The sequence below is a fragment of the Pelodiscus sinensis genome, chromosome 11, assembly GCF_052426305.1.
Source record: "Pelodiscus sinensis isolate ZL-2025 chromosome 11, ASM5242630v1, whole genome shotgun sequence".
NCBI classification, from domain to species: domain Eukaryota; kingdom Metazoa; phylum Chordata; order Testudines; family Trionychidae; genus Pelodiscus; species Pelodiscus sinensis.
In genome coordinates, this window is record NC_143062.1 from 53420385 (window position 1) to 53447167 (window position 26783).

General features: G+C 49.2%; 1 protein-coding gene across 2 annotated transcripts in view; it reads left to right on the top strand.

Annotated features, from left to right (window-relative positions):
- Nucleotides 1-26783, top strand: part of PLXNB1 (plexin B1) — a 206191-nt gene that overhangs the window by 45931 nt on the left and 133477 nt on the right. For both annotated transcript variants that reach the window (XM_089781349.1, XM_089781350.1), the window contains exons 3-5: nt 14252-14309; nt 17323-17418; nt 23044-24190. In XM_089781349.1, the coding sequence (XP_089637475.1) occupies nt 17339-17418; nt 23044-24190 (1227 nt within the window). In that variant the 5' untranslated portion in view covers nt 14252-14309; nt 17323-17338. The remainder of the gene's footprint in view (nt 1-14251; nt 14310-17322; nt 17419-23043; nt 24191-26783) is intronic.

Below are 26783 nucleotides of genomic sequence, written 5' to 3' on the forward strand. Positions count from 1 at the left end.
GGTCATATATTGTTTAAATTCAGTCCTAAGTGTCTGATTTCTCCAACTTTGCCTCATCCATGAATTCGACCAGTGTATTTTCCCCTTGGCAATGCAAACATTTAATTACAATATTTAATGGTATTGGATGCCTGTCAGACCCACTTGAAATCTCACCCCATCATGACAATTGATTGCTGCTTACTTTTTTGTCAGTGTATAATATTGTTGTGTAGCCGACAGTCTTGTGCTTTCTTTATAAGAATTATTTATTTATATTATGGTATTCTTTATAATGCACTTGCCAGTTTCCAAGCAGAGAGGAAGTTGTAGTCCCGGCCCCGAGTAGAAGGTACAGTATAAAAAGACTCCGGGAATAGGAAAAACGGTGATGTGGTTTGTTTGCTTTTGCACTTGAATTCCTCCACCAGCCTGCCTGCCCTCTCCAATCCCTTCACCTCTACCTCCTAACCCCAGTCAACGCGCAATTGCTGTTCCAATGCCTTGTATCCGTACCCGTCAAACAGTTGATCCCTTCTGTCCACAGAAATGAGCAGTGACTTGTCAATGAATTAAATAATGGATTCAGGAGTTAGAGGGCCATCAGGAGGCAGTTAAATGAAGGGGACAGCAGTGGCTCTTTGTAAGACTAGCTGACCTCCCTCTGTGTTACGTTTGTGTCCTGACAGACTGATTTAAGTTGGCGCCCTTCTCGCTGGAACATGTTGGTTTTGCTACCCTTATTATTGTCAGTCATCAGTGGAATTTGCTACGGATGTTAAAACGTTTTTATTTATGTAAACGGGTATCCACTGAAGTTTTCAGAGGATACATGTTTGCACTGGGAGGAGGGGAGGGAGTTGGGAGCCAGCTGGCTTGGCAGGAGACAGCTTTTAAGTCAACTCCCTGTGAGCACTGGCTCCCACCTCCTACCCCGACCCCTCACGCTGCTGCCTCTATGATAGCATAGTGTGTGTGTGTGGGGGGGGGGCGGGACTGGCTTTTTAACTGGCAGCAGGGAGGCAGTGGGGTGGGGAGCTAGACAGCTTCCCTTATGCACCATCTCCCATCTCCCCACACCTGCTGTCTCTGACACGGGGAGGGGGGAGGGTTGTGTGTAACCCTCATTGATTAATGGGCCCAGGCTCATTGGTTAACAGTGTACTCAACTGCATGGTCACATCCCTAGAACTCACTGCTGCTTCCTCTTGCTTAGTCTCCTTACACCACACTCATCTCTTGAAAGCCCTTCACTTTTTCTCTCTCGTTTTCAAATTTATGTGGGATAAGATGCTTCTTTGAGGCATTGAGGTGGAAAGATTTGGACGGTAGGAATATTGGGCCAGGATTGTCTTCGCTATGTTTGTACAGTACCTATCACAGAGGGGCCCTGGCCAATAGGTACTACCACTGTACAAATAAAAGAGCTTTGAATTTTCCATTTCATCCAGCCTCCTTCAGGGATTGATGCAGCAGGAGTCTGGGTTTCTTCTGGATACCTGATATGCCTCAGATTCTCTAGTTTTCACTCAAGTGCACAGGAGCCTGTTCTCTCTAAAGAGAAAAACTTAAAAAATAATTAGATGAATGGAGATCCTAAAGGTCCAGTTTCTAAATAAATCGTGTTGGGGGGAGGGGGGATAAGTAGGGAAAAAAGGGGAAAGAAATACAGGCAGTCCCCAGGTTACGTACAAGATAGGGACTGTAGGTTTGTTCTAAAGTTGAATCTGTATGTAAGTCGGAACTGGCGTCAGCCGCTGCTGAAACTGATCAGTTTCAACCGCGGCTGAATCTGGACGCCAGTTCTGACTTACATACAGATTCAGTTTAAGAAACCCAGGCGTCCCCAAGTCAGCTGCTGCTGAAACTGATCAGCAGCTGATTCCAGGAAGCCTGGGGCAGAGCAACTCTGCCTCGGGTTTCCTGTAGTCAGCCGCTGATCAGTTTCAGCAGCGGCTGACTCGGGACGCCTGGGGCAGAGCAGCTGGGGTGCTGCTGGGTTGCTCCAGTAGCACGGCTCCTCGGCGCTACTGGAGCAACCCAGCAGCACCCCAGCTACTCTGCCCCAGGCATCCTTATTCAGCCGCTGCTGAAACTGACCAGCAGCGGCTGAATCAGGACGCCTGGCGCAGAGCAGCTGGGGTGCTGCCGGGTTGGTCCGGAGCGGCGCTGTGGGACAAACCTGGCAGCCCCCAGCTGCTCTACCCCAGGGGTAGGCAAGAAAAGCCTGGTCTGCTGGGGGGGGGGCACTAGCTGCACCCCCCCCCAGCAGACCAGGGAGACGGGGGTGGCGGGACCGCCCAAGTCCTCCACGGCTTTGCTCTGTCTCCCTGGTCTGCTGACCTGGGAGACGCGGAGCAAAGCCGCAAAGCACGCAGGCAGCGTGACAGTCCAGGCGCGCCGCGACTGTCCCACTGCTGGCGTGCTCCGAGGCTTTGCTCCCCATCTCCCTGGTCTGCTGGTCAGACCAGGGAGACGGGGAGCAAAGCCGCGGAGCACGCCCGCAGCGGGACAGCCCAAGCGCGCCTGGGCTGTCCCGCTGCGGGCGTGCTCCAAGGCTTTGCTCCCCGTCTCCCTGCAGACCAGGGAGACGGGGAGCAGCTTTTCTCGCCCCCGAGGATGGGGGCGGCGGACCGCGGCGCATCTGGGCATCCCGCCGCTCCCATCCTCCAGGGTGAGAAAAGCCCTGTTCGTAACTGCCCTGTCCGTGTAACTCGGGGACTGCCTGTAGTCAATTACAGTGTCCATGCTACATGAAGCTGATAGAGAAGGTACTAATTGTTCTTAAGTACCTTCCGCCCCCCTTTTTTTTTGTCATAAAGATGTGGAATGTAGCCAGCCATCCAGCCAGGGTTTTATTCACACCTCTGTGATAGGAATCAAACTTGTAAATGAAGTTACATTCTAAAGCTTTCCTGTGGAGCTTGCTTATGGAATTGGCCTGAAACAATACGGTGACTTTGAAATCAATTAATGAGTACCTGGGCAAATTAAAATGTTCCTCAAACAGTTTCTGTCTGTTGCCTTTTTGGATAACTGATTTGTGTTCATTAATTTTTTCCCTGTCTAGTTTGGCCAATACCCATGGCAGAGGGGCATTGCTGGCATTTGATGGCATAGATCATATATTAGTGGATGTGCAGTTAAAATGAGCCTCTGATGTGGTGGTTTATGTGGTTAAGTCCTGTGATTGCAGGGGCAGGTTCCTGGATAAGTATAATGAAGGTGTGCTGGGTGGTTACTGGAAAGCATTTGTTTGAGGTTAAGGGGTTATCTGTAGGCGAGGATTGTCTCTCTAAAGGGAGTAGTCTATGGCTGTGTATGCAAGCATGAGCCTGGTTTGTATTCCATACTGAGCTGTTCTCACGCCTGCATATGCCATTAAGGTTCGGAGGCTAGACTTCTCTATACCTCTTGGCTTTGGAATTAGCTGGAATGATCTTCTGAATCAGGTTTCCATAAAAATCAAACAACCAACACCTATTTTTTAGTGTTAAATAGGAGATCTAATTCTTCATTTTGTCCCTGTCAGTTCTCCTCTGTAACTGCATTTGTTTAAAATAAGGTACTTCCTCTTCTCTGAGTTCTTGTCCACAGCAAATATAGCTCTTTTCTCTTCTCCTACGAAAGGAATCTTACCCCACTCTGGCAGCACAAAACAACTTGAAAGCCTACTTGACTGGCTGCCTCAGAGTCCCGTGAGTGGTGTAAGCTCAGGGTTGAGTGGCAGCTGCCATGTTTCCCCATCCTGGGTGGGGAGGTAGCTGCGGGGCGATTGTGGGTGGCTAATCCCTGTCTTCTGTCTTAGCTTGTTGGGGGCTGTTACCAGTTAGCATGGCATTTTAGAGACGTTATGAGGGCGTTAGTGTTGGGGAGCAAATGCTTAAAGGTAACTTAAATTCCTTTATGATGCTTCCTTTGCTATCCCTTTTCTGAGCTTCCATGGTGCTGAAGGGCTGGTCCCAGGAGTCTGGCCCAGATCCGTGGAGTTGAGTAGTGTATTTAATGTTCATGTAAAAGAGCCGATAAAGAACACCGTGAAATACACACTAATTCCAGTCTGGCTCCCGCTCACTCTTTAGACAGGGTGATGACCCTGGCACAGCGCCAAAGAGATAGAATATCCCTAAGGAAAAAAGCAATTACATTAAAAATGTCTGGCACTGTCCTAACTATCGATAGAGTAGCTGGTTAAAAGAGCTTCAAGTCTTTTATGCAGATTTCTCTGAGGCTGCACTTTAACTTTCCCATCAGTACTGTAGGAGCCTAAGCCGAGAGTAGTAGCAGGAGACCCTGCTAAGAGACTAATCAGAGGTACTGATGACAGAAGGGGCCCTAGGTTTGGGAATATCTGGCTTTTGTCCAAAAATGTATGCTTGTGAAATGGATGTTAAGTTGGTTTGCAATAATGATTGAATCAGTACTGGATGATAAAATTTGATTGGCAAGCTCACTGTGATTTAGATCAGTATGTGTCACACTTAGCAAAAATTGTCTGGTATGGCTTTGTTTTCCTTTAGCCATGATTATATTTAATGCAGCACTTTGATTTGCTTCTTACAATAAAGGTCTTTCAAAACAGTGGCAACAGACACTTAGCTTCATTAAACTGTCTTCAATCAGGCTCTCGCTAAGAAGCTCCCATTGGTTGTCTAGCAAACTCAGTGATAACATGTGCCCCGAAAGGAGAGTATGTTTTGTGTGTATGTTTGATCTAAATGAAGGGATCACAGGAACTGGAATAAGGAATTCCTTTGTTCTAATCTTAGCTCTGCCACTTAATTTCTGTATTGCTGCCTTAGTTTCCAGTCTATAGCATGGGAATAAATCTTCCCTTCCTCACATGTGACCTGAGAAGTAATGTTTGTGGCATGTATTCAAGGTGTAATGTGCTGTAAAAATGCTAATAGTTGTTGTTATTGGTATAGGCCAGTCATTTAAAAATAGCCCACATGGTTAGGTTTTAGGTATCTAAATATCAATTTAGGAGCCAAGGTTTAAGGTCACTATTGGTTTTAAAATTTAGCCACAATTTATAAACTTCACCAGAGGAACAAATAGGTTAAATTTGAATGGTCAATGTAACCAGTGCAAACTCCAGGCGCCCCTACACGTGTGAATTAAACAAAATCTTGAACCCTGGAGTTTTTAGAGTTGGTAGAGTAGTTCTCTGAGCCACTGAGGCTGATTTTTCTTGACAAGTCCTGGGGCACTGGGGAAGTTCCAGGGGAAAAGCTCATATAGTACCAGCCTGTGAAAAAAAATAAATAGGATGACCTAGTTACTTGTAGGCTGATAGCAAACTCATGGAATGGCTAATAGGGAAAGCAGTCACTAAAGAAATAAAGTATGGGGGTATGATACCAGAGTAACATGAATTTATGATATGAACAATGGTTTTGTCAGATAAGCTTGACTTTTATTTAATGCAATTATAAATGTATTTTACAAAGGTAACTGAGGTAATATAGCTACATTTTTGTCAGGTATTTGTCTTAGTATTGTTTAACATTGATTAAAAATGAAGAATTCTACAAAATCAGCACAAATTAAACTGATTGCAAGTTGCTAACTGGTTGAGCTCACGGTAACTGTGAAAGGGTACTAGTAGGCTTACATAGGGATAGGCTCTTGATTCAATACTGTTCATTATCTCGATGAGTGATCTGTATTTCAGATTTTGCTCTTGAAGTTTGTTGTTGAGACACAAATTGGTGGAGCGATGAATATAAGGAGAGATCAATGCTTCGAGTGCATGCTCATGTCAATTCATAGTAGGTACATGCACACCCACATACACAGTTGGAATTTTTTGCCTTCGTGGTATCTGTGGGGCTGGGGCTGGCCCTCGCTCTTGACTCCCATGCTCATGCACCCCTACATGAGGCACTGCTGGTCCTACACTCTCTCTGTTCCTTCTGACCTCCCATGACGGTTGGTTGAAGCACCTGGCCTCTTGTATCTGCACGTGCCATAGCAGTTCTCTCTGTTGCTTATCTACAAGGCAGGGATGGGGAACCTATGTGGCTTGCCTTGATCCAGCCTGAAGACTTGGGGTTCTTTCACACACTCAGTAGGACAAGTCTCTAAGCCTTGATAAGCTCTGTGTGACTGGAGCGCCAATGCCAGCTCTCTGCTATAGGGAGGGGAGCCCCAAGCCTCACAAGCCAGATCAAGGCAAGCCACAGGCCTCATTCGACTCTGCCTGCCAGTGGGGGATGCAATGCAGGGAAACTGTCCCTGTGTTCCCTTGAGGGCTCCATCCCTGCAGTTCCCATTGGCTGGGAATCACAGGGTGAGGGGAAAGTAGTTGCACTAGATAGATGCTCCGATCCCTTGCCCCATCTCGACTAATGATCTAAAATCTCAGCTAATCAGTTAACTGGTTGAATCAGTGGCTGGGGGGAGGGGGTGCAAGATACCTCTTGAGGGCTGCATTCAGCCCGCCAAACTATTGGATCCGACCCTCGGACGCCCCTCCTGGGACCTTCAGGCACACAGCCGTCTCTGTTTGAAATGCACGTCTGCTCCATGTGGCTTTCTGCTCTGGAGAGAGAGGGAGGCTTCACGTGACCTCTCCGCCCCCAGCCCAATCCTCAGCATCTATTGGCCAGAAGCAGCCAGCCAATGGGAGCTAAGATATTGGCCTGGGAGTTGGGGGGGTGGTGCAAGCCACTCTCCCCTCCCAGAGCTGGGAGCAGGCTGCATTTTCAATGCTCTGGATCTGCAGCAGGCAGGGAGCCCGGCCTGCCTAGGTGGTGCTGCAGGCCAGGAGATGCTTAGGTAAGCACCTCCCAGCCAGAGCCTGCCTCTGGCCCCTCATGCATCCCAACTCCCTCCCCCCAAGTCATCTTCCAAACCCTCTGCACACACCCCTCCCCCTGTCCCAAGTCTCAACTGCCTCCCAGACTCTGCACCCCCTTCCTCACCCCTCCCCAGGCGTAAACACTGCACCTTGTGGAAAGAGCCTATCACCGTATCGGATGGGCATTCACAATGCGTCCGCTGCCTCGGAGAGCAGCATATCGCCCAGAAATGCCCTCATTGTGCAAAGTTGAAATTGTGTGTGTGGAAAGACAGAGACTTCCGTCTTAAGCTTGAAAATTCTCTCAGACCAGCTCCAGGCCTGGGCCAAAAGCCCGAGGAACATAAACAGCAGGGAACCAAAAAGTGAGCCTCTTCTTTGTCGGGGCTGTGGCACTGATATGGCTGTCTCCCTCGTGGCTGGTGCCGAGAGCAGCAGCGGCACTGTGCTTCAGCATGTATGGCACTCTGGGTGTCTGGAGAGCCACCAGCTAATAGATATGCGCTAAACCACTCTCTGAGGTGCCAGGCCTCCACTGCAGAGACACCTAATGCGGCACTAGTCTCCTTGGCACCGAGGGATGATTTAACGTCTCCCATAGTGTTTGTGCCTCCCACTATGGCACCAACAATGCCAGCTGGGCACTATGCTTAACATAGAGACTTGTTAGTCTCATCTACCTTTAACTCACCATTTTTAGACCCTGATTGCTTTTCTGCTATGTTAACATCACAGAGATCACTTTCTCAGTTCTGGATGAAAATCTTTCCTGAAAGTGAATTCTGTAGGGGTTTCTTCCCAGAAAATTCTCCTTACCCCGATCAGACTATTTATTCTTACAGACCTTACCAAGAATTTGGGAATATGCTTTCATATTATGGCAGTCCCTGGGTATCTTCACGCGTGCCATACCCCCACGGGCAATACTGGGACAAATGGCAATATTATATTGCTGCAAATTACACAGTGCAATATTCCCCTTCTAAACAAATACACCAGAGGAAGGGAGAGCTTCTCTGGACCAGAGGAGGAAAGGTCTGTGCTCCCAGCTCCGACTACCTCAGATAACATTGCACATTTCCGAGACCTTTTTAAACCTGTGGCTGGTGAATTAAACGTTCCTCTTCAGGAGGTTGTGGAAAATCAGCATGAGGTTCAACAAGGACAAGTGTAGAGTCCTGCATTTGGGACGGAAGAATCCCAAACATTGTTACAGGCCTAGGACTGACTGGCTAAGTAGCAGTTCTGCAGAAAAGGACCTGGGGGTTCCAGTGGATGAGAAGCTGGGTATAAGTCAACAGTGTGCCCCTGTAGCCAAGAAAGCTAATGGCATAGTAGGGTGCATTAGGAGGAGCATGGCCAGCAGATCCAGAGAAGTGATTATTCCCCTTTATTCGACTCTGGTGAGGCCACATCTGGAGTATTGTGTCTAGTTGTGGGCCCCCACTACAGAAAGGATGTGGACGCATTGGAGAGGGTCCAGCGGAGGGCAACCAAAATGGTTAGGGGGCTGGAGCACATGACCTCTGAAGAGAGACTGAGGGATTTTGGCTTATTTAGACTGCAGAAGGGAAGAGTGAGGGGGGATTTGATAGCAGCCTTCAACTTCCTGAAGGGAGACAATCTGGCCCCAGTGCTCCAGCCACACAGCCAGTTTGAGTCTTGGTGTGCATCCCCTTCCTTCCCCCCATGGCTGAAGGGCCAGCATTGGAGGGGAGCCTTGTGGGCCAGATGAAGCCAAGCCATGAGCCTCATCTAGTTCACAAGCTCTGCCTGGCAGGAGGAGGAAGCACTCAACACAGCAGCATAGGGAATCTCTATCCCTGCGCTTGCTTGCAGACTCCATTGGTCGGGAGCGGTGCATGCAAGAGTAGGGCAGTGTGGAGACACCTATGTCCCCTGGGAGCTGCATTAGGAAGGTGCCCCCGTCCCACCCACACTCCACACTCACAGCCTGTTTCTGTACCCCCATCCTGGGCAAACTCTACATCGCCAGCCCATGCCTGCACCCTACATCCTGCCCAGATCCTACACTCCTGCCCTGCTCCCGCCCTACATCTCCCTCTAAGGTCCTGCAGCCTCACCCCCAGCCTGCTCTCTGACAGCCCCCTCCCTCACATTGGTACCCTCATTTTTGCTCCCTCAGAAAATCTATTAGCCCCAGGCTCCCAGAAAAGTTTATCTAGCCCTGACTTTGCCTCTATGGGCCTGGAGTATGAGGGGAGTGTCTGTAGTCTGGTTGGGGGCACGGCTCTGCCCACCATGGCCCAATGAGGGGTTCCTCTCCCTTCAGGTCAGTGGGTGACCACTCTATCTACCTGAACATCTGCTTCAGTAGCTCCTGGAGAATCAGCCAGGTGACTGGTGGTGTGAGTGCAGCTCTGTGGCTAGAGCCCACTGCACTAGTAAAGTCAGTGCACCCAGGCTTGGGGTCAGGGTGGGCTGGCAACCAGTTTAAGGGTCTCAGGCCCAGGTCCTAACTCAGTGTGGGCAGCAATGGTCCAGGGGCCCGGCCCAGGCCTATGTTCAGGCTAAGAAAACAGTCATCAAGCCCAGGCCCGAGCTCAAGGCGGGTCTCTTAGCTCTTGCAGAGAGCTGACAAGTGGAGGCGTTTTGCCTGTGGAAGTGGGGGGAGGCTGCAGGGGGACGCAGGCCCACCCCCTCCACTGTGTCCAGCCCAGGGCTTAGCAGCAGCAGATGGGTCTGGGCTCCCTAGACAGCTTCAGGGAGCAGTGGATGATGTCCAAGGTTCTCTACTCAGCGTCCCCCTCTGGTTCCCTCATTTTAAACCTCTGACCTTGTCTCTTGTATTTATCTGGGACTGAGTCCAGTGGTCCCTCCAGCAAGGCCTCCCTATCGCGTGTTTTCTTTTTTTTTCCTGCATCGCGGTTGGGCATCACATTTGTCAGGGGTTTTTCTCCTTCTCATTGTGGGGAGCCAGATCCATGAGGTTTGTTTGGTTGTTTTTTCTGTTTCTCATTTGTGTGAGGCCTCTGACTGACTTTTCTGTGAGTCGGTGCCCCGTCAGCTTGTCGCTCTTGTGATTGATGCAGTGAACCCCAAGGAATGCCAAGGCCAGCCAAGGCCTGCTCTGAAACATAGGGACACAACGAAGCTGAACATCTTTGGCCATGGAGGCCTGTTCAGCTGGGGGCCCACAGTTGTGAGTAGCTAACCAGCAGGCAGCATTCAGCCACTACACTTTCACCTCTGGCGTTTGCTGGCAAAATTCCAGGTGCCTCCTTCCATTGGACACCTCTCAGGAATTTGTGGCATTGCTGCGGAGGGCAAGGTGGTCTCTAGGCTGTCCTTACAAGTGGCTCTGGGTTTGACAGACGCAACCCATACCATAGCTGTGGTGGTCACCATGAGAGACAGTGTGTGGCGACAGGTGTTCAGCATTCCCTCAGTGATCCAGACCATTGTTCCCTATATTTTATGTACATGGACATAGAAACTTTCATTATTTGCAGCAGTATGGATATGATGCAGAATCATAGAGCTGGAAGAGACCTCAGGAGGTCATCAAGTCCAGCCCCTTGCCCAAGGCAGGACCAATCTCTACCAAATCAACCCAGCCAGGGCTTTGTCAAGCCAAGACTTAAAAACCTCTAGGGATGGAGATTCCACCCCCTCTCTAGAGAACCCATCCCAGTGCTTCCCCACCCGCCTAGGGAAATAGTTTTTCCTAATCTCCAACCTAGACCTCCCCCACTGTAACTTGAGCCCATTGCTCCTTGTTCTGCATCCGTCACCACTGAGAACAGCCTCTCTCCAGCCTCTTTGGAACCTCCCTTCAGGATGTTGAAGGCTGCTCTCAAATCCCCCCTCACTCTTCTCTTCTGCAGACTAACCAAACCCAGCTCCTTCAGTCTCTCCTCATAGGTCATGCACTCCAGCCCCCTAATCATTTTGGTTTCTCTCCACTGGACCCTCTCCAATGCGTCCACATTGTTTCTATAGTGGGGGCCCCAGAACTGGGCACAATATTCCAGATGTGGCGTCACCAGAGCTGAATAAAGGGAAATAATCACTTCTCTGGCTCTGCTGGCAATGCTCCTCCTAGTGCACTCTAATATGCCATTAGCCTTCGTGGCTACAAGGGCCCCCTGTTGACTCATGTCCAGCTTCTCATCCACTGTAACCCCCAGGTCCTTTTCTTCAGATCTGCTACTTAGCCATTCGGTCTCCAGCCTGTAACAATTTTTGGGATTCTTCCGTGCAGGACTCTGCACTTGTCCTTGTTGAACATCATCAGATTTCTTTTGGCCCAAGCCTCTAATCTGTCTAATCATAAAACAAAAGTCATTCTGCACGTGGACAGTATATGGCGGGGTGGGGTAGATGGGTTAAGCAGTGTTGGGGGCTCCGGGTTAGGAGAGAGGATTGGGGCGAGGGCTGTGACTGGGGGTGTGCACTCTGGGGTGCATCTGGGGCTGAGGAGTTTGCGGCGCAGGCTTTCCTGGGACGACAGGGCTATCCCCAGCCCTCTCTCCCTGCAGCAGGTTCGGGCCAGGTGAGAGGTGCCTCTCCATGACTGCTGCAGCTTCAGTGGCCACAGCCAGGGGAGGGGTGCCTGTCCTCTGGCAGCAGCAGTTGTGGGCTCATAGCACCATGGAGAGGGGAAAGGGACCCTCCCGCCCCCGCACACTTTAGGATAAGAGGTGCCCCAGCATGGAGCTGCTGCAGCCATTCAGGTGGCACTCTGTGCAGCAACCGTGAGCCCCTCTGTGGGGCTTGTTAGGCAGCTGCAGAGCCACGTGGCTGTGCAGCTTCGAGAGTTGTGATGTTTAAATACAGGGTCTGTGTTTGCAGAAAACACAGGCTCCCCTTACACAGTCTGAAGGGCATGAGGAATATACATCCCTGCATCCCAAAGAAAGCACTTCAAACGCCAGCCCCCTCCCAGTTTTATACTGGGGTGCCTCGGCAGAACTCAGTGGCCCAGGGAAGAAAATAATAGGAGATGCCAACACATTGCTCCTCAAGCCAGGCTCACGGCTCCTCCAAGCAGCTCTCAAGCTATGCATGACCCTGCCACCACTGGTTCACCACAGTACTGGTCCTCTCAGTGGATACACCACTAGTCCTCCCACTATGCCCAGGCCTTATTTCACAGGATCACGGCAAGCTCCAACACCCCAATCTAGAGTTCCTCCAAGTCACAGCCTGGAAATTCCATGGCTGAATCCCCTGGCGCTCCAGTATTCAGACTTAGTACAAGAGGTCCTCCTGTGATGCAGAAAGCCCTCTTACCTGGCAAAGTGGATTTTTTTTAATGTTCTCCCTCTGCACCCAGCTGATGCTGAGTCTCCTTGTTCTGGACTACCCGCTTGTGCGAGGTTCTCGCCCAGGCCCCTCGCCTTGGGACCCCTTCTTGCATCACAAACCAACCGGAGACCCTTTCTGGTGGTCACGTGTGTCTTATTGTCAGTGCCAATTTCCCACCACCTTCTATTGACAGAGCTTTGGTTTTCTAGCAGCTAACTCAGCCAGCCTCTCCTTCTGGCTTAGGGCACACACTCAGCCACATGCTGGCTCCTCACTCCTCTCCTTGCTCCTCCCATCTGGCTAATGAGGCCCACAGCAGCTTCCATTAGCCCTTCAGGTGTGGGCTTGCTCAGCTGTCTTTAATTGGCTTTTCAGACAAGCTATAGTGGCAGAGCCTTGGCTTAGCCAGCCATCTGTGTCAGCACTCTCCCTAAAACAACAGAATCTAGCAACACTGTTGGTAAGGCTGCCATCTGCCTTCCACCCAGGTGAGGCCAGTAGATGGGGTGTTGAGTAATAGTTGGGTGGTTTCTCAAGGGTCTGGACAGTCTCTACACACATGTCTGACAACTTGATCCCTTAGTGGGACCTCAGCTTGGGCCCTGCATTTGAACCTATGACCCCCTGACCTCTCTCACTTTTCATGGAAGAGAGTTTTCTGGGTAGGTGTAACATCAGCTAAAAGGATCTCTAAGCTACGTGCATGTACAGCTTTGCCCCCATTTACTATTTTTTACTGAAGGTCCAGCTCTGTCATCATTCTGCATTCCTCCCTAAAGCGGTCTCAGTTGTGTGTGAACCAGGACACCTTTTTACCAGTGTTCCTCTCTAAACCTTAAACCTTATGCCACCAGCAGAGTGTGCGTTGCATTCCCTAAATGTGAGGTGAGTCCTGGCATTGTATAGCGAGTACCGTAAAGCCATTTTGCACATCACCGCAGATTTTTATTGTCATGAAAGGATGAGAGGATGCCCCATCTCCTCGATGGATTACATACTACATCTGGACATGCTATGACCTCACAAAGGTGCAACCACCATCATTGACAGCACTTTCCACAAGGGTACATGCATTGTCTGTGTCCTTCTAGGCTCATGTCCCTGTCTAAGAAATCTTCACAGAAGCAATAGGAGTTTCAATTGACACCTTCACATCACACTATGCCATCATCCAGCATGCCAGGCATGACATGGCATTTGGCAGGGTGGTCCTGTAATCACCAACCAAGTTAACTCTGACTTCTCCCCTAAGGAAACTGCTTGGAAATCACCTATTAGAATGGACTTGAGCAAGCACTCCACTAAAAATGGTTACCTGCCTCTCATAACTGTTGTTCTTCGAGATGAGTTGCTCATGTCCATTACCAATGTTGCCTGACTCCTCTCTGTCAGAGTAATCCGGCAAGAAAGAACTGAGCAAGTAGCAAGTCAGCAGTGGTACGTCCACACTGTGATAAGGGTGTCGCTTCAGGAGGCACCAAACCATCACTTTTGGAAGGGACATGAGTAACACATCTGGGAGAACAACAATTATGAGACAGATAATGGTTTTTTCATTAACAGTAGTGCTTTGCGGTGGAGCTCATGTGTCTCTGAGCTATTGTTTCTAGCTCTTTGCAGTGTCAGGAAAACAGCAGTGTCTCACATTATACTCAGAATACATTAGGAAGGTTTTCTTCACATCCAGGATTACTAGAATCTTTTTTAAAGTGAAATTTTCAATACTGCAGAATCCGGCTATCACATATGATTGACGGGCAGATGGACATGGCGCAGAACTAACAGCTTGTGTGTCTCAATTGTATTTCTGTTAGATGTCCCACCTTCATTATTAGTCAGACCTGTGTCTCAGGAACTTTGGTGGTGGGAAGAGGACCTTTGCCAATTCTGTGCTGGGGAGACATCATTGAGGAGTTGGGGGTTAAAAGGAAGAGCATTTGGCAGTTGGGGAAAATAGAAGATTTGGAAGGCCAGCAGGCCCTGCAGGACCTTCCAGTATCACAGGAAATTAAGCATGTTAGATATACAGACTTAATGATATTTATACATCAGTGTTAAGACAATTATTTCCTTTCCTGCTCTGGCTGCTTTAGTCGTGTGATGTTATGACACTGACTTTACATAAAAGCCCCATAATTACTAGCTTATTGGCTTTCATAACTATCTATCAACAGATGTAAATGTCTCTCCGTACAGGCACCTCAGTAAAACCTCCAATCCACTCTGTCCCTGCGCACTAGAGAGAGAACCTGAGGTGAGTCCAGTGTGCTTTGAGATTCCTAGCACAGCAGTTTCTTTCAGCAGTGTTTGGAGCAGCAAATTCTAAATGTCCATTATCCACTGAGACTAAAAGCTCCTCTGTTTGTATAATCTAAATGTAGTCAGTGCTGGTGTGTTGTGAATCAGTGTGGCTACGTCTACGCAACAAGTTTTCTCAGCAAAAAATATGCTAATGGGGGACTCATTTGCATGAGTCTTAATCTCATTTGCATATTTTCTGCTGATCTGTTTTTGCGCTGGGGTTTTTGCGCAAAAACAAGCAGTGTGAATGTTTTCTTTTTGCGCAAAACCCCCTTTTTCCATAAGATCCTTATGAGCCCAAAAAGGAGGTATACTGATTTTGCGGAAAAAGTGTTTTTTGCGCAAAAAGAAAACGTCCACACTGCTTGTTTTTGCGCGAAAATGGATAGGCAGAAAACATGCAAATGAGATCGTGACTCAGGCAAATGAGTCCCTCATTAGCATATTTTTTGCCGAGAAAACTCAGTGTAGGTGTAGCCAGGATGTATGCTGAGAGCAGCATGCCAGAGCTGCGTGTGTGTGTCTGTTTACCGATAACAAGCACATGTGGTGTTAGTGCTTCATAAAGCCCTGCAGTTAATAGTGGTAGTATATGTAAGACTGTCCATCCACAGAGTATCACAGACTAGTCCTCAACCACTTCTGGGGCAGGGCAGTAATATCTCCATTTTACTGGGCAAATGGTAATTACAGAAAGGTTACATGGCTTGCCACATCAGAGCCAAAATTAGAATCTAGCTATTCCAGTTGTTGTTAGAATTCCTGTTATTTTCAGTACCCCGGTGGTGTGCTGGGTGCCCTAGTGAATCCAGGGGGGCGCGTCCCTGTGCCAAGGCCTTTACTATCTATGTTTGGCTTCGTCTGCAGTGGCAGATGTCAAGTGCTGGCAATTACAGAGCTGCTCGCAGAGTGCAGCAAGGAAGCCACTGTTGTTTGTCCACACTGTCAGCTGCCAGCACAGTAGAGTGACCAGCATTTGGAGTGGTGCACTCTGGGCACTTATCCCATAGAACACCTCTTCCTGTTCTGTTACTGAGGCTTGTGGGAAGGTGGAGGGAGGGCCACTGGGTCCTGTCCCAATGCCTCGCGGGGCATCACTTCACATCCCAGCGACCCCTTTGCTTATGTCTGCATTTGGCGGCATCCTTCAACGGCTTCTGTGCTGTGCACGCTGCCTTGGTCTGTGGGAACTGTTGAAGAAAATGCTGATAAATCTCACTAACATGTCCCGAATGGCCATCGAGTTTTTCCTGAAGCAGCAAAGCGACCAGGAATTAGTTATTGATTTTGCCACCTACAGTAGCTACGACATGAGATTTCTTATGGCATTCACCGAGGTGCTGACCACAGAGAAATGCCACTTTTTGGCTCGTGAAACAAGCACAGAGTGGTGGGGTCACATCATGCGAGCCTGGGATTTTGAGCAGTGGCTACAGAGCTTTTGGATGAGAAAAGCCACTCTCATGGGACTCTGTGATGAGTTTGCCCCTACCCTGTGACGCAGGGACAAGAGACGGAGTGTTGCCCTGCCGTGGAGCAGTGCGTGGGGACTGGCTCCTTCAGACAGCTACCCATCAGACGCCAATCAGTTCGGAGTGGGGAAATCAACTGTTGGATTTCACGTGCATGAAATTATGAATGGCTTTGCACAGATGGGCTTCTCTAACTGTGGCAGGGCAATAGATGGCATGCAGATTCCAATTCTGGCAACAGACCACCTAGTCTGAGTACATTACCCATAAGGGGCATTTCTCCATGGTTCTCCAAGGGCTTATGGATCTCTGTGGATGTTTGACAGACATTAACATAGGCTGGTTCAGAAAGGTGCATGATGTACACGTATTTCAGGACATGGGCCTGTTCAGGAAGCTGCAACAGGGATTTTTGTCCTGGGCAAGAAGATCACTGAAGGTGAAGTCAAAATGCCCATTGTTCTGGGAGACCCTGCCTACCCATTAATACCCTAGCTTATGAAGCCATACGTTGGGAGCCTTCACAGCAGCAAGGAGAGTCAACAGGCTGAGCAAGCGCAGAATGACTTTGGAGTGGGCTTGTGACCAATTAAAAGCTGTCTGGTGGTGATTGTATGGGAGGCTGGACCTGGCTGATGACAACATTCCTGTGCTTATAACTGTATGCTGTATCCTTCATAGTATTTGTGAAGAGAAGGGCAAAAGCTTCACTCGGGCTGGCGTGGAGGTGGAGTTGGAATAGCCTGACACCAGCACGGTTAGAGGAGCTCAGTTCAGGGCTATAAGGATAATGTGCCTCGCGGCAGCAATAAAATACCAAAAGTCATATTTGCTGCCATGGGGAGGAGTGCAGAGACTGTGATTGGTTTGTATGATGCACTTAGTAGAAAAATGCCTATTGCTTTTTTGGGGTATTCTTGCTTGCTTTCATGTAAAGGAATAAAGATTGTTTTCAAACCCAAGAAATTCATGTATTAAAAACAACAAGTGTAGAAAGCACACGGAGCATGACATGTCTGCACTTTGGGGGAAGAGGAGACAGGCAGGAAGTGAGGCCCTGCTACGTTTGGCCCTGGATTTGAGTCTTTCCAGGTATCACATGCAGTCCTGCCATTTTATGTGCAGTGCAATGGGCACTTCAGTTCAGCAGGGCTAAACTAATTGGGGATGGGGGCTGAGTGCATTGGATGCCTGGGATGGACAGTGAAGAGGCAGGTGGGGAGGTCAGCAGGTGCTGACGGGATACAGGATGGTGCCCAAAATGTGTTGGCAGTGACTCGGATGCATGGAAAATAGTTTTGGGATACTGGCTATGTGGGGGTAGGTGGTTGTGGAGCTGCTCTGTCTGCAGTGCTAGCAGAGCTTGCAGCATGTCAGCTTGGTACTTCATAACGCTTAAGAGCTGCTCCGTGGCTTCCTGCTGCTGCTGCTCAGCGTTCTCCTTCTGCTCCCTCCTCTCATCGTCCCTCGACTCCTTCAATTCTTTCTTTTCAGCAGCTGCCAACATAACATGACCCAACAAGTTCTTTTTATTTTGCTGAAGCCACTTCCCTGCCTGCACAGCCATTCACCAGGAGATAACAAGGACAGGTGGGTGCCTAACGTTAAATCTGTGACACCAAAATGTAATATTTCATAGCGGGACCATTGTTAACACTAGACAGCGTACTCACACCACCCAGTTTAAACATCAGCACTGTTCATGTATCACTGACTGGCTGACCAGGGCAAGCGTACACAAGACAGAAGCCCCACCCCCCCAAATGGTGGGCTAACCACTGGGGCAGTGGAATTTTATGTTGCAGGGCCTTATTGTAGTCTAGGCATGAGTGTACAGCGGGGTCCTGTAATCAGGAACATTCACACATTGTACACAGGCTGTGTTCAATCTGAAAGATATTTTGCTGCCAAGGGTGAGAAGGGAAGCAAGGGAGGCTGTTCTGCAGGACTCTGGCTTCTGTCCTGGTGCTTACACAGCTTGCCTGTCTGCAGCAATGCCCCTCCTTCCCTTCTGGCCCGGTGGCCTTGGAATGTTACCCTTCATGGGACAATGAGCACAGCAGCTCTGCTAAAGAACCTACAGAGGCAAGTTACCCAGCATCTGCGTGAGACTTTCGATGAGATTGTGAGGTCATTTACCATGAAGTGAGCGAGTGCTTCAACACCCCGCTCCACATCTGACTTAGCCCTGTTGATACTAGCACCACACAGACCCAGCCCTGCTTTCTGCAATCCCCCTTCAATGTTGAAAAAATCAGACACGTCCTCTGCTGTTTGTGCATCCCCACCCTCCAATTGCTGCAACTGGCTAACCTCCTAATAGGTAAAAAATAGTCATCCTCTGGCTCTGGCCCCTTGGCAGGTTGTCCGTGATTTCCTGCTCATAGCTTGGTGGACTCTGGAATGGCTCCGGAGGCCCTGAAGTATCCATGGGGAGGTGGAGTCATCCCTACGGAGGTCGTCCAGCGCGTTGTAGAACTGGCATGTTGTGGCCACAGGACTTAGTGCAGGTGCTTTGTCTCCCACACCTTTTAGTAGGCGTTTCCCAGCTCTTTCACTTGGCCATGCACTGCAGTGTGTCATGGTTGAGGCATTTTTATAGCTGCCCATAGGTATTATAACGCCTATGGTTGCAGTGCAGCTGGGACTGGACAGCCTCCTCTGCCCAAATGCTGATGAGCTTAACATGGCTTGAAGTATGGGATCTCCTGGTGCGTGGAGTAGGCATGGTCACCTGGAAAGATGCACTGAGAGCACTCCACGCATTTCAAAATTCCAAAGGAACGTGAAAGGGAGGTCTGAGCTTTGGTTGCCTGAGAGGAGGGCATTCGAGTTCAAACTGACAACCAGAGAAGTGAGAACAGGCATCGTGTGACAGCTACTGGAAGAGACTTTCAGTGTTGTGGTCCACACTGGCACTCCAGCGCTGTAGCCTGTTGCTGAGGTGATTTATCTAGAGCGCAGCAACAGTGGAGTTAGTGTGTGAACTGTCTTCCCAGTGTGGACACCTTGGAAGTTAACAGTGCTGGTAGCTGAATTGCTGCACTGTAACTTGCCGGTGTAGATGAAGTCTGAGATACAACCCAGTTGTCTCTCACCATTCATCGGGTGGTAATCTTCCCTCGCAGTATGGTAAGCTAGTTTCCTGCTTTGTGACAAACAGCACCACTTTGAGCACAGGATTAAGGTCATGCTGAGGTCAGACTGGGGGCAAGTAGGGGAAAGTATGAGTATTCTGCCAGGTGCTACCCACAAATTGAGGTCTGCCTATGTGACTTGTCAAAATAACGAGACCGTGCTCCTGGTCATAGCTACAGAGGCACAGAACACTAGGACTGGAAAGAACCTCAAGAGGTCATCGAGTCCCTGCACTCGTGGCAGGACCAAGCACGGCCTAGATCAGTGGTCCCCAACCTTTTGGGGCTGCCAGGCGCCTGGGGGTGGGGCCGTGCATGCACCGGGCGACTGGGGGCAGGGCCGCGTGTGTGCTGTGCATCCTGGGGCAGGGCCATGCATGTGCCGCGAGCAGGGCCAGCTTTAGGTTTTTTACCTCCCCAAGCAAAAAAATGTTTGGCCACCCCCCGCCCGCTGCTGCAGGCCAGGCACTGAGGAGGAAAGCACCCCTTTCACCTTGCAGCTCTTTGGCTCCCACCTCGCCCTCCAGCCAAAGTCCTGTCTCTCCTCCACACACATCCCGACCCCCCCCCCACTCACCGAACCCAGTTTCCACCTCCTCTCCCCTCCCAGCCAAACCCGATTCCCACTTCCCCCCACTGACCGAACTCCGTCTCCTTTCCCTCTCCCCGCCAAACCCTCATGTCCCCTCCCCCCAGCACGCGCGGAAATGCCGGAGCACCCTGGGGGAGGGGTGAAAGTGGCACAGGTCTCCCTGGGGATGTGCACGGACACAGTCGGGAAACCTAAAGGGCAAGGCCAGGGACACCTCTCTCCCTCCCCCCAGTCTCTGAGCTGGGGCAGGGGAGGCCCCCTCCAGCGGCTCCTCACCGCCAGACCAACCAGATGGGGCTGCAAAGTAGCTCTCCCCTCCGCCTAGGCACCTCTGCTTGAATCATCCTGGCCCAGGCAGGGCCTTCCTTCTGCCTGGCCCCCCATGGCTGCAGCTCTCCCCTCCCTCCGACCAGCACTGAGGTAGAGAAAAGGGGGAGAGTCGCCCCCATTTGCCAATGTGCGCGCCCCCCCCCCCTGCAAACTCCTTGGCAGGACTCTCCCCCTTTGGTCGCCTGAGAGGAGGGCATTAGAGTTCAAACCGACAACCAGAGAAGTGAGAACAGGCATCGGGAGAGGGCGCAGGGTGGAGCAGGTGGGGGACAGAAGGGGGGCAGACTGCGTCTGGTCACCGAGGAGTCGAGTTTGCCTGGGAGGGGAGAGGAGGTGGAAACTGAATTTGGTGGGGGGGGGGGGTTGGGATGTGTGTGGGGGGGGGAGACAAGACGTAGGCTGGGTTTGGCTGGAGGGCGAGGTGGGAGCCAAAGAGCTGCAAGGTGAAAGGGGTGCTTTCCTCCTCAGTGCCTGGCCTGCAGCAGCGGGTGGAGGGGTGGCCAAACATTTTTTTGCTTGGGGAGGTAAAAAACCTAAAGCTGGCCCTGCATGTGGCACATGCGTGGCCCCGCCCCGAGCGCGCAGCGGATACGCGGCCCTGCCTCTGGATGCGCAGCACGCGCGCGGCCCCGCCTCCGGGTGCTCGGTGCACACATGGCCCCACCCCCAAAAGGTTGTGGACCACTGCTCTGAGAAATTCGGGTTCAGTTACTGTCCAGTGCAGTGTCTCCAGAAGGCCTGTGATCTCATTCGGCACTGAATAAAGTAGCCATCTTTCTGAAAAGCAGGTAGGAGCCATTGTTTCCAAAGAGTGCAAGGGGAGAGGGGCACAGAGAATCAAACCTAATCACAGGGACGCTCTGGCCTGGGTAGGCTGCCTTGTCCCCTCAGAAAGACTGGGGTGGTTTGTCTCAGTTTTACATTTTGATAACATTTGCCATGACAAGTAAATATTCTTGGAGTAAGATGCATCAGGGACGAGGAGGAGAGAGAAATGCCTGTGCAGATCTTTGAAGCGTCTTGCTGGGTTTCTGCTGGGCCAGCTGAGCCAACTCTGACCTTTCGCAGGCAGATGGATGGTTACCATAGCAATGGATGCAGAAGAGTGTCAGTCTGTGAATTGGTCAATAAGAGAAGCCTGGCTTATTTTGTTCTCTTTATTAGACTAGTGCTGAGGCTCAATATTGATTGTTGATGTTCTCTAATAGGAAATGAATGGAGCCGAGGGAAATGTATGTTTTGGAAACCGCAGGATGTGTAATAGGAACAATGTTGGTTCTTGGGAACTTGTCAGGTTCTGTTTTGTATGAGTCAGAGTAGAACCGAGAACAGGCACTGTCCTTGTGAGACTTCCAAGTGACATTGATTTGCAATCTGAAATGCCTCTATATGGGCTCAAAATATTGGAAAGAGAACTGGAAGCCAGGATTGGAGGTGTGAGAAGAGAGAGAAGAGGTAGGCTCCAAAACAGTATACTTTCTCTGAACACTGACAGTTGTGCTTGATTGACATGTAGAATAGTTTGATTCTATTAGTATAATCTGAGACCCACCTACACTGTAAAAAATGTCTAAAATACATTTCATTTCAGTCCTACAGTGAGCCAGAAGTGAACTGTATTTTTCCCCAAAACTATGGTATATTATCATCATGAAATGTTACTCTTGAGTAATGCCCATATTGTACTTCATCTCAGAAGGGTAGCCGTGTTAGTTTGTAACTTAAAAAACAAACAAACAAAAAAACCCCTTAAACAGCAATGGTCTTGCAGCACCTAGAGACTAACCAAAAAATATATAGATGGTATCTTGAGCTTTCATGGGCACAACCTACTTCTTCAGCTAACAAATATATAGATGATATTTGTCATCTGAAGATGTGGCTTGTGCTCATGAAAGCTCATGATCCTATCTACATATTTTTTGGTAAGTCTCCAAGGGGCTGCAGGACCATTGTTGTTCATAATGTGCTAAGTTCTCTCTACACATGTTCCCTTTCCTGGATAATTCTCAATACTCAACACTGCTAATGCCTATGTCTGTAGTAGGGATGTGAAAACTAGTCATCTAGTTGACTATACAATAAGCAAATGCTTCTTGGATAGTCGACGGGCTACTCAACTAGTCGCTTTCAGAAAGAGGCGAGGAGGGGGTACTTCAAAGTGGCAGTGCTGTGTGGAACCTGGGGCCAGAGCCTGGGCTCCATGCAGCGCTGCGGCTTTGAAACGCTCTGTGCAACCTGGGGCCAGTTGGGTTGTCCTGAGGTTGCACGAGGCATTTCAAAGTAGCAGCGCCTCATGGAGCCCAGGGTCAGCAGGGGAGTCCCCAGCAAATCCCGGGCTTCATGGGGCGCTGCTGCTTTGAAACACCGCAAGGAGCTTGTTGCTGGGCTCCTGTGGCTTTTCAAGGCGGCAGCAGTGCACGGAGCCCGGGGTCAGACCCAGGCTCTGTATAGCACTTCCGCCTTCTAAGTGTAATAACAGCCCTAGGGCTGTTGCCACACTTCTAAGGTGGAGGTGCACTATTGACTAATTGAATAGTCAATGCAAAATGCATCGACTATTCCATTAGTCGATTACTACAATTTAACATCCCTAGTTTGTAGTACAGTCTAGGAGCATGGGTAAACTAGGCTCACTTCTGTCTGTACAGCAAGGACATATTGTGTTTGACCTATTGTTACGGGTTTCTGAGTTTGAACCAACTCTCTGATATGCTAATTTTTACAGTATAAATAGGGCCTTCTGCTGACGGTAACATTGTTGAGTCAGAGAATTTATGCTTTGGCAAGTCTTCTCTTGAGGAAAACTGAATATCGAGTCCCTGTTTCTCAGATAACCAACACAAGTTCTGGGCCCACAATGAAAGTCTTGGTGATGGGGATATCCACCAATAAATGAGGTAATCTGGTAAAAGTGTTTCAGCAATCTTATTTTACTCTGTGCATGTCACCTTAACACTCTGGTGGAAAAGCAAAACCATTGATGCTTCCTTGGGCTTCCTGCTTTTGATAGCATATAAAAATTCATCCTTTGTTGTTTTATCTCTGGCTAGAATTGGCCACTGTTCTCTTCACCCACCTCTTCTCATAATAAAAGTCCAATGTTAGAATAATGTGATTTGGCTCCATGGGGTAACAGCTTTCTCTCTCTTGCAGAATGTTTACCATGTCTCTGGGATCTTTCCTTCTTCCTGCTCTCTGTTTCCTGGGGGCAGTAACGCCAAGGGGACTGCTGCAGTATGTCACCTTTTCACACAACACCACAAAATTCCTTCACCTGACTATAGACTCTGAGTCTGGGACTCTTTATTTGGGGGCCATCAACTTTCTTTTCCAACTGACATCAGACCTGATGATGGAGAGTACAGTTCAAACTGGGCCAGTTCTGGACAGTAAAGATTGCCTGCCCCCTGTCTCAAAGCTGGAATGTCCCCAGGCACACAGCACTGACAATCACAACAAGCTATTACTAGTGAACTCTCTGCAGGAGGAGCTCATTGTATGTGGCAGTGTGTACCAGGGGATCTGTGAAAAAAGGAGCCTCACGTCCATCGACCATGTTCTCTTCCGACCAGAGAGCCCTGGAGATACTCAGTATGTGGCTGCAAATGACCCAGATATCACTACTGTGGGACTAGTAAGCCACTCAAAAGATGATGTGCCCCTGCTGTTTGTGGGACGAGGGTATACCAGCAGAGGGGTGGGAGGGGGAATCCCTCCTATCACCACCCGAAATCTCAGGGCCTATGGGGGGGATGTGCAAGGGACCGATTCTCACTCCATCTTCTCCTATGAAGAAACAGCTAAGCTGGCTGTGGGTCGGCTCTCCGAGTATAACCACCATTTCATCAAATCCTTTACCCACCGCTCCAGCGTTTACTTCCTGTTTTATCGCCGGGATCTCAAGTCCCAGTCACGGGAGTACAAGACCTATATCTCACGGATCTGCCTGGATGACTCTCACTATTACTCCTATGTGGAATTACCATTACTCTGTAGGAGCAAAGAGAAAACATACAGCCTACTGCAAGCTGCTTATGTCACCCAACCAGGAAGTGATCTGGGAAGAGGGAGATCCAGTACCCAAGGAGAGGTGTTGTTCACTGCCTTTTCTGCCTGGCAGGCTTCATCTGGCAAACCGAGTGAGGAGTCTGCACTCTGTGTCTATACAATGGAGGACGTGGACCGCATGACCACTTGGACCAGGGATGTTTGTTATACGAAGGATGGGAAATCAGAGGCGGGGATAGAAGAAGCATATATTGAATATGATGTCAGTTCCAACTGTGTCCAGCTGCCAGCGGTAAGTGGCTGTCCTGAGCCTGACTCCTGTTACACTGTCTCTGTTTTACACCACTCTGTCATTGTAAGCAGGCCTTAAAGTGAGTGTAATTGACTTGATGCCCTTTTCAAGGCTTCTTTATAGTGACAGAATGGTGTAATGGTGCCTCCCTGTAAAGGGGCATCAGGCCTGGTGTGTGTGTGTGCATGTATTGATGATGGTGTGTAGGGGGTGTCTGAAGTAGCCCTCTAGTACCATAGGGCACTGTTTGCATTTCTAGTGACCCCAGTTCCCAGGGATTTATAATTAAATATGTTATGGGCTGATTGCCATCCCCAGCCATAGTCTGTAGGAGGTGGTATTTTAAAGGAACTTGATGGAACAGCATATGGCTCCCACACTACCATTAGAAGGTGATGTGGGAACTATTGATACTTTGCATTCAAAGTCAGCCTTTCCTACCTTCCTACTACCACTTGTTGGTGTCTTCTTTTTTTATTCCCTCAGGTTTACCAGCATAGAATCTTAGAAGAATAGGGTTTGAAGAGACCTCAGGGGGTCATCTAGTCCAACCCCCTACTCAAAGCAGGACCAACCCCAACTAAATCATCCCAGCCAGGCCTTGTCAAGCTGGGGCTTAAAAACCTGTAAGGATGGAGATTCCACTACCTCTCTAGGAAACCCATTCCAGTGCATTTACCACCCTGCTAGGGAAATCATTTTTCCTACTATTCAACCTAGACAACTTGAGACCATTGCTCCTTAACTATTTCTATACTCTGTCATCTGTCACCACTGAAAACGGCCTGGCTCTATCCCCTTGGGAACTTCCCCTACCCCTTCAGGTAGCTGAAGGCTGCTATCAAATTCCCTTCTCACTCTTCTGCAGACTAAATATGCCCAGTTCCCTCAGCCTCTCCTCATCAGTCATGTACCTCAACCCCCTAATCATTTTCATTGCCCTCTGCTTGACTCTCTCCAGTTTGTCCATGTCCTTTCTGCAATGATGACCCCAAACTTGATGCAATATTTCAGATGTTGCCTCACTAGTGCCACAGAGAATTGAAAGGAATGGGTCACATCCTGCCATGTGGCATGTATATGGAGGGGGCAGCCTCTAGGATTGAATTCACTCTGTGGAAACATTCATTCTTGAAATCCCTAGTTACAGTGTCTTGAATAGTAGTTTTTAATGAGTTTGCTGAATCTGTTCTGTAGGTTGAGGTGTGAGCCATGTGTCTGCCCCCTTCAATCCCAACTAGATGTGAAGAACACAGTATACCTTACAAAAGTGTCATGTTAAGGAGAACAGGCACAAATAGATAATTTAAACAAAATCAAGTCTCTTTGGCTGCAGTTTTTTTTGCCTTATAAATCACTAGTCACGGATGATTTTGTTTTTGAAAAAAGTTGTCTCCACAACCTAGCTCCTTTTGGTTTCTTGAAGACATACATAATCTTCTTTATGGGCATCTCTTACATTTCTGTGCTGCTAGAAGGATGGGGAAAAGTCATTAAAGGGTACAGGAATAAGAGTTGATATTCTGAAAGGCTTGAAACTCTGATTCAGATAGCTATACCTTCTGCACTTGCTTGTACTGTGAGATCATCTGCACTCACAAACTAAATAGGAGTGGACCTGCTCTGTTCTTGGAGGGGGCACTCCTAAGGAAAGCTTAAATAGTGCAAGTTGTGGTGTTGCGTCCTCCCTTGGAGACACTACTGAATTCAGTGCTCCGCCTAGCACTGAAGATTATTTCTTTTTTTAATCCGAGAACTAAAATATGAAGCCTTGGCTTTTTATGGTTACTGATCCCCATGCCAATTTTCAGTAAAGTGTCAATCTAGTGACATCATTTAAAGAGTAGTACATAATATGTAGTCCTCTTCTAAATGTTATGTTACTAAGCAAGCAAGAGGTGCTGCAGACTTCAGGTATCAGGAATAATGTTTCTATGGTTCAAAAGCACATGAGAGAGTGCACCTATTCTGCTGTAGTCACGGCAGAGTTTAGAAGGCTGCAGGAGAGCCGAGGAGCGAAGAGGGAGGCTCATTGCAGAGGGGATCTGAAATGAGGAACGTTATTTGTGAGCTGAGAAGCAGGGGATGCTCCAGAACTCATCAGCTATGTACCTGATGTACAGCTATGTACCCTCAGGATTCCTACAGTCACCCTTCCCTCTTCAGTTGCCCCCTTTGCCCTTAGGCTTCCTTGTCTAATGAAGAAACGACAGTAACAGATGGCAGAGGCTTGTACACGCCACACTCTTCCGCAGAGTTTGAACCCCAACCTTTCTGCTTTCATGCATTTTCGATGCAGTGGGCTGAGGGATGGTGCAGCATGGGATGAATGAAACCAGAGTGAGAATTTTGAAGTGCCTCAGAGAGAGGGGTAGCCAATGCCCGCAGCCATTTTTGAAAACTCCTTCCAAAGCAAATAGCACGTGATACTGAACTGGATGAGAGAGGGATACAATGCGTGGACGCGGTTGTCATTAAAATTGTGTCTAACAGCATGTAAGGTTCTGTGCCAGCTGCAGCCTGCTTCATTCAGTGTGTGAGTGGAAGCGGCTGTCAATGAACATTTTGTCCAGAGACAGTTTTATCTGTCAGC